General features: G+C 39.4%; 1 protein-coding gene across 7 annotated transcripts in view; it reads left to right on the top strand.

Moving 5' to 3' along the window:
- Window positions 1-13,067, top strand: part of RAPH1 (Ras association (RalGDS/AF-6) and pleckstrin homology domains 1) — a 94,319-nt gene that overhangs the window by 72,798 nt on the left and 8,454 nt on the right. For all 7 annotated transcript variants that reach the window (XM_046018406.1, XM_046018405.1, XM_046018404.1 and 4 more), the window contains 3 exons: window positions 5,521-5,619; window positions 6,696-6,816; window positions 11,033-11,175. In XM_046018406.1, the coding sequence (XP_045874362.1) occupies window positions 5,521-5,619; window positions 6,696-6,816; window positions 11,033-11,175 (363 nt within the window). The remainder of the gene's footprint in view (window positions 1-5,520; window positions 5,620-6,695; window positions 6,817-11,032; window positions 11,176-13,067) is intronic.

The raw sequence follows: 13,067 nt of genomic DNA, 5'->3' as shown, positions 1-13,067 counted from the left end.
CCCCATACTTGTCTCTCTCAAGAGGGAGGAAGTATTTCCCAGGGGCTACCTCTTGAGTCCTCCTCTTGAGAGTCATTGGCCTGAGTACATGCCCACCTTTTTTTAAAATTATTTTTTAAATTGAAGCATAATTAACAGTCTTGTAGTAGGTTCAGGTGTATAATGTAATTGATTCAACAATTTTTACATTTCTCAGTGCTCATCAAGATAAATGTGTACCCTTCATCTCATTTATTTCATCCTTTCATCCACCCTCCCCACACCCCCACACCCTACCACCCTGTCCTGGCTAATCACCAGTTCTTTGTATTTAAGAGTGTAGGTTGTTTTTTTAAAAATTTTTTTATTTATTTCTTGCTTTTTTTATAAACATATAATGTATTTTTATCCCCAGGGGTACAGGTCTGTGAATTGCCAGGTTTACACACTTCACAGCATAAGAGTGTAGTTTTTTTGTCTTTTTCCCCCTTTGTTCATTTGCTTTGTTCCTTAAATTTCACAGATGAGTGAAATCATACGATACTTGTCTGACTGACTTATTTTACTTAGCATTATATATTCGAAGTTCATCTGTGTTGTTGCAGATGGCAAGATCCCTTTTTTTTTTTTTTAAGATTTTATTTATTTATTTGACAGAGATCACAAGTAGGCAGAGAGGCAGGGTGGTGGTGGTGGGGGAAGCAGGCTCCCTGCTGAGCAGAGAGCCCAATGCGGGACTCGATCCCAGGACCCTGGGATCATGACCCAAGCTGAAGGCAGTGGCTTAACCCACTGAGCCACCCAGGGGCCCGATCCCTTTTTTTTTAATGGCTGAGTAATACTCGTGTGTGTATGTGTGTGTGTATCACATCTTTATCCATTCATCTATCAGTGGACATTTGGGTTGTCTCCATAATTTGGCTATGTAAATAATGCTGCAGTAAACATAAGGGTGCGTATATCTTTTTGAATTACTGTTTTTGTTTTCTTTGGGTAAATACCCAGTAGTGAATTACTGGATCATATGGTAATTTTTAATTTGGGGGAAACTTCCATACTGTTTAGCATAGTGGCTGCACCAGCTTGCATTCCTATCAGCAGGGCACAAGGGTTCCTTTTTCTCTGTGTCTTCGCCCACACTTTTTATTACTTTTGTTTTTCATTTTAGCCATTCTGACAAGTGTAAAGTGATATCTCATTGTGGTTTTCATTTGCATTTCCCTGATGATAAATGATGTTGAGCATCCTCTCGTGTGTCTGTTGGCCATCTGTATGTCTTCTATGGAAAAATTCTCTGCTGATCCTCTGCTCATTTTTTGATCAGATTATTTTGGGGGGGTTGAGTTTTATAAGTTCTTTATATATTTTGGATATTAACCCCTTAATGGACACATCATTGGCAAATATCTTCTTCCATTTAGTAGGTTGCCTTTATGTTTTGTTGATGATTTCTTTTGCTATGCATCTTTTTATATAGATGCAATCCCACTAATTTATTTTTTATTTTTCCTTGCCTGAGAAGACATATTCAAAAATATGTTGTTAGGGTTGATGTCCAAGAGATTATTGCCTGTTTTAGGAGTTTTATGGTTTTATGTCTCACATTTAAGTCTTTAATCCATTTTGAGTTTATTGTTGTGGGTGGTTTCATTCTTTACATGTAGCTGTCCAATTCTTCCAGGAAGCATCATTTGTTGAAGAGACTGTCTTTTCCCCATGATATATTCTTGCCTTTTTGGGGCATAGATTAATTGACCATACAAGCATGGGTTTATTTCTGAACTCTCTATTGTGTTCTGTTGATCTCTATGTCTTTTTTTGTGCCTGTACCATGCTGTTTTGATGGTTACAGCTTTGTAGTATATCTTCAAATCTGGGATTATGATACCTCCAGCTTTGTTCTTCTTTTTTAAGACTGCTTTGGCTATTTGGGATCTTCTGTGGTTTCATAACAAATTTTAGTAGTACTTGTCGTAGTTGTATGAAAATGCTATTAGTATTTTGATAGGGATTGCATTAAAGCTGTAGATTGCTTTGACTAGTACGGGCATTTTAATATCTGTTCTCCTGGTCCATGAGCAGGGGATGTCTTTCCATTTCTTTGTGTCATATTCCATTTTTTCATTAGTGTTCTTGGGTCTTCCACCTCCTTGGTTAAGTTTATTCAACTGTTTTTGGCTTAGCCTAGTTAGAATTCACACCCTGACATATAGGATAGATGGACATCCAAACAAAATTGGGCTCTTCTAAGAAAAGTAGGGAAGAGGGGATAGGTGTGGGGAAGGCAACCAGCAGTGTGTTTTACAGCCAAAATTAATTATGACCACTGACTGTTATTTAATGCCTTTTGCAACTCACAGAATTCTTAGGTTAAGAATATTTTTATTCTAACGGGTTTTGTTTGTTGGCTTATATAATAATTTATGGATTTCTTATTTGCTTTTAGTGAAGTAGGTTAAGCTAAATTCGTATATTCATATTGCCTACTTACTCATGTTTAGAAATATTCAAGGTATTGAAATAAACCATGCCACTAGGCACAAATAGTAGTAAAAATAATGGCTATCATTTATTGAAGAAGTCTAGGGTGGCAGACACTGTACTAGAAGCACTAGGCACATCAGTGCAGATCTGTTCTAGAGTCCCTATTTTTCAGATGTGGAAACTGAGGCTCAGAGAGATTAATATTCCTGATGCCACACAAGTATTGGTATTTCCTTTTTCCTGAAAAGTCTTTACTAGATTTTGCCTATGTAAGTATTTTTATTCTTGTGCATATGAGTTCTAACAAACCAAAAAATGCTACCACACAAGATCTGTGCAAATGTAAATGTTTATAGGGTTTGATCCTATTTATCAGTTTTGGGCTATACCAACTGAGTCTGAGTTCTTCCAGTAACATGCAGGATACAGGAAATAGACGCTCTTCATGAAATACGACAATGAGGGAATAAATAGGGTATATGTTATCTATTATTTGAAAGAGGTGCGTGCTCGTTGCACACATCTGTATGCATGTAAGCTTCTTAAAGGAAACCTGTGTTTTTAAAATACATATACCACAGTAATTGTTGGAATACAGCTTACCTTAGCCATGTCTAGATTTTCATTCCTGAAGAAATGAAACAAAGTAATTTATTTTAGTATGTTAGGTAAGAAGGAAAAAGTGATTAGAGATTAGAGGTAGAATATGAACATGAATTTTTCAGACAGTGTTATTATTATTATTTTTTTAAATTTATTTGACAGAGATCACAGGTAGGCAGAGAGACAGGAAGAGAGAGGGGGGGAAGCAGGCTCCATGCTGAGCAGAGAGCCCAATGTGGGGCTCGATCCCAGGACCCTGGGCCAAAGGCAGAGGCTTAACCCACTGAGCCACCCAGGTGCCCCTCAAACAGTGTTATTAAAAGAAAGATGTTGTATATGATAATGGTAGAATAGGTTGGAGTGTTACGTATTTTGTTTTTTAACTTTTTGGATGTTAGTGAGAGAATTAACTTTCGAGCCTATTTGTGTTCTCAAAGCAATAAGTGGGTAGTATATATTCAGAGGTCTTCCTTTGGCACTTGGACTGTGATTTTAGAGTATTGCTTTTAGTTAGAGTTTTAAGAATTACCTGTCTCAATCTAACTTTTGGCCTAAATAGAAAAAAGTAATCTGATAGCACAATAGTAATTTGGAATTTCCTACTGTATTCTTGAAGTTTTTTTAATTCTCAAGTTTTTTATCTTTTATCGGAGAATGCAGACTTTCCAAATCCACGTCATTTTAAAAATGAAGTAATGACCTTTCTTTCTTAATAGCTGTTAATTTGTTAAGGGGCGAACAGTTTGATTATATATTCTCTTTGAAATCTTTAAGAATCTAAATGTTAAGCTTCTCATTTTTGGCAAAGAATGTCTCCTTCATACTTGCTCTTAGCTCTTGTGTGAATTTTAATTTTTTTTAAAGATTTTATTTATTTATTAGACCGCAAATGAGGGGAAGGGGTAGGGAGAGGGACAAGCAGACTCCCCACTGAGCAGGGAGCCTGACTCGACTTGGGCTCTGTCCCAGGACCCTGGGATCATGACCTGAACCAGAGGCAGATACTTAACCCACTTGAGCCACCCAAGTGCCCCTCTTGTGTGATATTGTGGAGGAAAGAGAGAGGCAGCACGTTAGAAAAATGATTTCACTACTAATAAGACAGAAGTATGTTTGGCTTACCTCTTTTTTTTTAAGTTTTGGGATAGAGTTTAGTGATTCATCAGCTGCATGTAATACCCAGTGCTCATTACATCAGGTGTCCCCCTTAATGCCCATTGCCCAAGTGCCTCTTCCCCTGACCCACCTCCCCTCCAGCAGCCCTCAGTTTGTTTCTTATAGCTAAAGTCTCTTATGGTTTGCCTTCCTCTCTGTTATCATCTTGTTTTATTTTTCCTTCCCTTCCCTGTGTTCATGTGTTTCGTTTCTTTAATTCCATGTATTAGTGAAATTATATGGTATTTGTCATTCTCCGTTTTGCTTAGCATAATACCCTCTAGTTCCATCCACATCATTTGCCAACCTCTTTTTGTTGATGATTTATTGTTTAAAACTTTCACTCTAGCCTTTAATAACTAAATTGGTTTTGGTATGATTTAGGGTTTTTCTTTCCAGGGAACTAGTGGTTGTGGCCCAGTAGAGTTAAAATACCTTAAGTCTCTTCTAGCAGTTGCTTTGTATAGCTGGTCTGGTCAGTCACCTCCCATTCCAAACTGGGGCTGGAAAGTGACAACCGAATCCGATGATGCAGCTGAAAAGCTGCTCCTTCCCTGGAGGACATGCGCTGTGGGCAGATAGTGTGCAGAGCAGCGGTTAGTCCACAACAGGGGGCACCACTGCACCAGTGTGAGCGCCCACTCATGTCCCGGGTGCTGTGCCGTCACCCCCCCCCACCTACTGGTTCACCCCCACAGAAGCGCTAGAAGTTTTACCAAACACCCTCTCAATTCCTGGTTCCAGTGGGTTCAAAGTGAAATCAAAGTCTTCCCTTTTCATCGTCTTGTAGATGAAGAGTTCTCTTGAGTTTGTTAACCTTGATGGACTGTGTTTCTCTGAAATATAGAAGGAGTATTTGGGGATTTGCCATGCTATAAAGGTATTTTTTAATTTGCATATCTTGAGCTAAAATTTAACCAGTTTCTTTGTAGTGTTTTTTTTTAATTTTTAAAATTTATTTTTATTTATTCATTAGGAAGAGAGCAAGCGGTAGGGACAGAGGGAAAGGAAAAGAGAATTCTAAGCAGGTGCTTGATCTCACAGCCTTGAGATCATGACCTGAGCCAAAATCAAGTCAGCTGCTAAACCACCTGAGCCACCCAGGCACCCTGCTTTGTAGTTTATTTTGTAAAAATACTTATGGGCCATTTTATTTGGCCTTATGGCCATATAAGAGGTACAAATTATTTTTGGCCATGACTGTGATGGCCTATAAACTTGTCAGGGTCTGTTTAAGCTTTGATAGGTTTTTCTTTAGTTCTTAGGGTACTGAATTGGACTTTGCCTTTAATCTCGTAGCACCCACAGATCCAGAAGAAATCTCAGTATATCAAGTACCTTTGTTGTGATGACATGAGGACCCTGCATCAGTGGGTCAATGGTATCCGCATTGCAAAGGTAGGGTGTTCTTTTTTGGTTTGATGGTAGGAGAATTAGGTATTTTATGATATGGTTTTGATTGTCATGACAGTTATTCTAATCATTCATATTTATTATTTTTTCAGTGTTTCCTGAGGCCTAAGTTTTTTGTTTTAAATGTCTTAGGGAATAAACATTTAACAGTTGGTATCCATGGAATAATACTGCTGGTAAAAGCTTGTGTAGATTTATTTTGGCTCTGAAGAACACGGTATATGATTCTTATATAGCAGAGCTTAGCCTAAGCAAAAGAAATTTTTGGAGAATTAAATTGCCTCAGGGTGGGAATAGGGGAATGAAGGAAGGAAGAAAGGAAGGAAAGAAGCAGGGGAGGGAAAGGAAAGGAAGAAGGGGAGGAAGCAAATAAGCAGAACACAGGATTTTTAGGGCCGTGGAAATATTCTTACTCTGTGTGATACTATATTGGTAAATACATGTCATTATACATTTCTCCAAACCCATCCAATGTACAACATCAAGAGTGAACCTACGGGAAACTGTGGGCTTTGATTATTATGTGTGTTAATGTAGGTTCATTGATTGAAACAAATGCACCCTCTGGTGGAGAATATTGATAAATGAGAGATTGGGCATGGATAGTGGCTCAGGGCACATGGGGAGTTTTCTACCTTCCTCTCGGTTTTGTTGTGAACCTAATACTGCTCTAAAAAAAAAAAAAAAAAGAGTCTTTGAAAAAAATTTTAAGGACATCTTGAAGATGATTACACATAAAACATGAAGGAATATTTATGTGCATTAAGTGAAAATAAAATTTATGATAGCTGTAAAATCAAAATTGCTTTAGGAATAACAAAAAAAGTCTTTATATTGATAATGAACAAATCAAATGTTAACTTCTTGCTACCTTTCTTAAAATGAGTATAAATAAGAGTTGATGGTAATTTACTGGTATTAAAAATGATTTTTGAAGTATTATAGGTATTTGAATGCAAACTATGAATCAGTAAACAAAAAAGTATCCCCCTTTCTGACGTCATCCATCTGTATCATACCCAGTAATGTTCAGATGTCATCATTTACTGCCTTCTGTTTAGTACGGGAAACAGCTCTACATGAACTATCAAGAAGCCTTGAAGAGGACAGAGTCAGCTTACGATTGGACTTCCTTATCCAGCTCCAGCATTAAATCAGGATCCAGTTCTTCGAGCATCCCAGGTAGTTTGAAATCCTGACAGCAAATATAAAGACGTCTCTATGGACTGATGGCAGGCCTGGTTCTTTCAGCGAGGTGCTTAAAACCAGAGCTGTACCTGATGTCTAAATTACAATGTCTTTATTATAAAACCACCAAACATTTGGTGTTTAGAGGGGACAGTATCATGGGCTAGTTCACAAATGTATTTGATATGGAGCACCAGTATATAGACTTTTAAATCCAAGAGTGTTGTTAAATATATTTATAAAGTTCGAACTCAATCATACTGCTGAACAGCAACTGTTAATGCCCCCCTGGGGATAGAAAAATTGCTTGGAGAAAGTCTCCGTGTACAGAATCCATGATGAAATTGCCTTCCTTCCCCATAGGTTTCCTAACATTTCAGCAGAGTGGAAATAACTGGAACTAGTTCAGTATCACAGTTAAGGAGGCTGTTTAAATCATCAAACTAATAAAGTTTTCAAAAGAAATCAGTGATACTGATTTCAGTATTCTGATTCAGATTCCTACATTCTTCAAAGTATGCTATGAACACATCTTAAAATGAATGCTTCTTTCCCTTCAGAATATTCCATGAATGATAACCGTGTCCTCTAAAAGCAAAATATTTTTGTTATGACATCACATGAAATAACAACTTCAGGAAATACTTAACTAAAAAAAAAAACCTTTTCATTTTATTTACTAGTACAACATGTAAATTAATCTTTCAGTGTATGCTTTTACCTGGCTACGTATGTACACTCTAAGGAAATTATACATTCAGAATCTATTTTACTTTAGGATAAAATAAAACTATGGACTTTTTTTTAAAAAAGTATTTGACTAAAAAGTTGTATAATTATTTCATCTCTAAGTAAGTAGAAAGAAAATGAGAATGTGTATAAACATGAGCTAGTATACATGTATTTCCTAGTGCCGTCCACTAAGAAAAGTAGGAGCAGTGACATCCCAAGAGCAGTGAAAATACAGGGTATCTTGACCTTGGTCTTCTGATACCATTTTCCAGAACAAAGGAACTAGGGCTATGGCAAAGAATAAGATGAGCCTGAAGCAGCTTACGATGAAGTGCTCAAAAAACACGGTGGTGGGGCTGTGCAAAGGGACACAGGAGCCAACCTGAGAGAGTGTCCAGGGGCCAAAGCTGAAACAGTTTGAGCAACAGAATAACACAGAATAACAGAATAATCCAAATTATAAATAGCCATCAGTCCATACTGATAAACATTATTAAATAAATAAATAAACGGGGAAGAGACAGATCTTCTGTATGGAATACTTTCTAAATGGTTTATGCAGATACTCTGCCCTCAGGGAGTTGGAGCTTAATTCCCCCCTCCTTAAGTGTGGGTCATGCAGAGTGACTTGTTTCCAAAGAGGCTAGTTAGGTTGGGGGAAAGGGGAGTAACTTTACAGTGGAAAAATCTGACAAACAGTACCCCAGCCGAGTGATCAAGGTCAGTACCTTCAGTAATATATTCTGCTGGTAGCATGTACCCTTTACATAATGTGATGAGATGGCCACTTCCCTTCCTCTTGGTCCTCCTCTCCAAATTTCGTAACTCAGTCTAATCAAGAGGAAAACATCAGACAAATCAAAATTGAGAGACATTCGGTAAAATACCTGATCCAGTACTCCTCAGAACTGTCAAGGTCATCAAAAACAAGGAAAGCCTGAGAAACTGTCATAGGAGACACGACAGTTGACCATAATGTTGTATCCTGGATCCAAAAAAAAAAAAAAAAAAAAGACATTATGGAAAAACTAGGGAAATCCAAATAAAGTTTGGAGTGTAGTTAATAGTGATATATCCGTGTTGGTTCCTTAGTTGTGACAAATGTGCGTAGGAATGTAGCAAGTTAATAATGAGGTCAGTTGGGTGCTAGGCATGTAGGAACTCCTTCTAGCTTTGCAACTTTTCCACAAATCTAAAACTACTCTGAAAATGTTTATTAAAAGGGAAGAAGACACTTGAGATAACGAATTGAGAAAGGCAAGGTAAAAGTATGTCACAAGTTAAGATTTTTGAAAAATTAAGGGAAAGATTGGGGGAAAAGATGCCATAATATTTTTTTTAATTCATATATCATTAATGCAGGTGCATTAATCCACATTTTTGAAGTGATGTGGTGCCTTTTCCTAGGCCAGCATCATCCCTCCTTACACAGTGTTAAGTATAATGCAGACTTTTAAATATAAATTGCAAAATCGTATACATTGATGATGAAGAGAGCTCAAGGATTCACATGTTCCAGCCTCCTTTCTTATAGGCTCTTGTTCTGGTTGGTAATTAAATAAGGATATAGGAGGCTAATGAGGTTGCAACTTTTTAAAAAAACACTCAGCAGTTATGCAAGAAACAGTGTTGGCGAGGATGTAGAGAAAAAGGAACACTTATCCTTTTATGCACTTTGGTGGGAACGCAAATTGGTGTGGTCACTGTGGAAAACAGTATGAAGGTTCCTCAAAAAGTTAAAAACGGAAGTACCCTACGATCCCGGAATCACACCCCGGGGTATTTACTCAAAGAATACAAAGACATTAGTTCAAAAGGATATACACACCCCTGTGTTTACGGCAGCATTATTTACAATAATGCTAATAAGCTATGGAACTATGAAAGAGTCCAGATGTCTGTAGATGGATGAATGGATAAAGAAGATGTGATGGGTGGGTATGTGCGTGTGTGTGTGTGTGTGTGTGTGTGTGTGTGTGTGTGTACACAGGAAAATTATTCAGCTGTAAAAAATGAAATCTTGGCCGTTTGCAACAACATGGATGGAGCTAGGGAATGTTATGCTAAGTGAAGTAAGTCAGAGAAGGACAAATACCAAATGATTTCACCCAAACACAGAGAGAGGTAAACCAAGACTGTTAACTATAGAGAACGAACTGATGGTTCGTTCCATCCACCAGAGGAGTGGTGGGTCGGGGCATGGGTGAGATAGGTGGTGGGGATGAGGGAGGGCACTCACTGTGATGAGCACCAAGTAATGTGTAGAATTGTTGAATCACGGGGGCACCTGGGTGGCTCAGTGGGTTAAGCCCCTGCCTTCAGCTCAGGTCCTGATCCCAGGGTCCTGGGATCGAGCCCCACATCGGGCTCTCTGCTCAGCAGGGAGCTTTGCTTCCCCCCCTCTCTCTGCCTGCCTCTCTGCCTACTTGTGATCTCTCTCTCTCTCTGTCAAATAAGTAAATAAATTCTTAAAAAAAAGAATTGTTGAATCACTATTTTGTAAACCTGAAACTAACACTGTATGTTATTATACTGGAATTACAATCAAAAACTTTAAAAAGACTCAGCAATTGAATGATGAAGAAGGAAGAAAACAGTAGGTTTTATCCTCTATTTTTGCCTAGGATATGTCTTAACTTTATCCGAAGGACCTTGTGACTGTTGTCTCTGTACTGCTTCAGCTGACTTGGCGGACTTGATTAGTAAAGCAATCTAATAATACCCCCCTCCACAGAGTCCTTGGATAGGATGAGCTTGAACACCTGAATCTCCACCAGATGTCGGCCATTAGGCTAGGTGCTTCCATATTTTACCTGACGTGGGGTCCAGTGACATAATCTCCCCAGGTCCCTCACCCTGGATGTCAGACAGACATCCAGTGTATCTTCCACCATTCCCAGCAACCCTGAGCTCAAGTGAGAAGTGGGATTCAGGTACTGGCACCACCAGGCAGCAGTTAACACTATAGCCTGACCTCCAGGCAAGGCAAGAAAACCTTTTCGGGGTTGTCAGGATACCAGTAATGGTACACGAACCTTTCATTATAATGTGCAGTCTGTCATGGTGAACTGTTCATTTTTTTTTTAAAGATTTTATTTATTTATTTGACAGATCACAAGTAGGCAGAGAGGCAGGCAGGGAGAGAGAGGCGGAAGCAGGCTCCCTGCCAAGCAGAGAGCCTGATGCGGGGCTCGATCCCAGGACTCTGGGATCATGACCTGAGTCGAAGGCAGAGGCTTGACCCACTGAGCCACCCAGGCGCCCCGTATTGAACTGCTTAAAAAGAATCAAGATTTCCTATTAGCCCTAAGCTAAGGGAAGTTTTCTAGAGGGAAGTTCAGACTGTGTTCATATGGAGTGAATTTAGTAAAAGTAACTTGTTGCAGGGCTGCATCTGATCTTGTGTGAAAGAGTTTGCTGCGAGTCCGTATTCGGAATAACAACTTATTTAATCCTGTTTTTTTAATGTTTTAAACAGAGTCTCAGTCAAATCACTCTAATCAGTCTGACAGTGGAGTGTCTGATACTCAGCCAGCAGGACACGTCCGCTCTCAGAGTGCTGTGAGCTCCATCTTCTCTGAAGCCTGGAAGCGCGGTACTCAGCTGGAAGAGTCCGGCAAGGTGGGTGGCAGCTGCTGTTCATCTTACTTAAAACATCTCTGCTGTTCCGTGGGTTAGTCTGTTGCTCTTTTATTCCTTAATTAGAACTCTTTCGGGGCCCTATTTCGGTATTCTTTGACTTCTCTTCAGAAATGAGTATCTGTGAATTGGCTCTATTGACCTAAGATCTCGAACTGGCAATTTAACAACTTACCGGTGGCTCAGACTTTAAGGAATAATGACTTCTTCCTTTTCACCCTTAATCAGTTGGGATGAACCAATGCCGTTTAATGCCAGTGCCCTAACTTTGTTTCAGAGAAGCTGCTAATTCATTATTTAATTTATTCAGACTCGTTCCTTTGTCTTCTGTTCTTTCATGCTTTTTGGCATTTCTCTGCACATTGATGAATTTTCTCGAATTTTAGTACATGCAGAAGACTAAATTTAGATTACTCCCCTTAAAATTTTGGATCCCTGGGCTTTGTATGGTATCTTGTTCAGTGACACTGAAGGACGAGTGATAATTGCAGGACTGTTTAGAAATATGTAGGTTCTTCAGCCCGGGTGAAAGACAGCATAGAGGCCTGCCTCTGAGGTTCTGTGGGCAGCTTGGTGTCCTGGCCGTACTTGCCCTCTGAGCAGGAGGAGCTCATACCATCACTGAGGGACCAGTGGCACAGCTGGCCTGAGCGTTGTGTTTTTACCCAGTAACGGTTGTGATTTTTTTGTTGTTTTGGCCTGAATCACTTATGCAGGAATGCTCATCAGTGAGAATTAAGTGGATAATTTCCCTTAATTTATTCCTTCATTTGCACATGTGGTACATTAACTGCCCCTCAGCAGGAGGCGTTTGTAGCCCAGTGTAGGGGTGGAACACTTTTGTCTTAGAAAGAAATATTTGAAAATTGGCTGTAATGACATGAAGTCTCAAAACAGTTTGTTTAACTCCCTTATCAGGGGCTCAGATTTTAAGAAGTAACTCCATCTCCCTTTCCCTACTTAATCAGTTGGGATGAAACAGCCCTCTCTGGTGCTAGTAACTGTTTACCCAGTTAGAGAAGCAGATTTACACATTTCAGGTATCTAAAGAAAAGTCCTCTGCCTTACTGAATTTTTAATAGTGTTGACCATGTATATATTAAATGAAAGGCCAAGAGAAAAAAGAATAATAAAAGGTCCGAATGCTCCGTGCTGAAGCAGCAGAGTTGGTCGGGGTAGTTTCTGGAGCTCGCTGTGCCGAGCAGAAGCAGTAGTCTGTCTGTCTTGACCCCACCTGTGTTTCTTCTGTTACCTCAGCCTCAGGTGCCAAATGAGAAGGCCAGCACGGCTAAGGTCTGCACCCCTGCAGCAGCCAAGACAGGGTCAAGTTAAGGTCAGGGGCTGTTCTTTGGAAACACATTAACCTGGGTGACTCCTGTAACCAAGTCTCGCAGACTAATGCTTTTAATTCATGCAGTTTTTAAAGAAACCTGAGTGTCCTGGTGGGCCTTAGAATTCACCCCATCCTGAGCCTTCTAGTCTACTAACCTGAGCGTTCTTGATGCTAATAGATGGATGTCATTTGTAATTTGGAAACAAATGGTTTCTCTTGGATCCTCAGTCTGTTCAGAGAACCTGAAACACTTGCCCAGACTTCATTAAACCAAGGCACCTTCCTTCACTCTTTTCAAAAGCACTTGAACCACATTCGTGCATGCGTGGCTCCATGACACAGACGGCCAGATGTGGTAATCCGGGCAGTGCCTGAGGTACCCCGACGGGCTGGGCAGCAGGTTGTTGGCAAACTCTAGCTGCCATTTCTGGATACATTTCCTTTAGTTTTCTAAGGTCTCCTCTCATTTTCTCCTGCCTTTTTCTGTATGATATTTTTATGATCTTTTGCTGTAATGTTTATAAGGATTTCTTTATGTATT

This window comes from Meles meles, chromosome 9 (assembly GCF_922984935.1).
Source record: "Meles meles chromosome 9, mMelMel3.1 paternal haplotype, whole genome shotgun sequence".
In the NCBI taxonomy this organism is placed as follows: Eukaryota; Metazoa; Chordata; class Mammalia; order Carnivora; family Mustelidae; genus Meles; species Meles meles.
The sequence above is the reverse complement of the archived record's forward strand: the minus strand, read 5'-3'. Positions and strand labels throughout refer to the sequence as shown.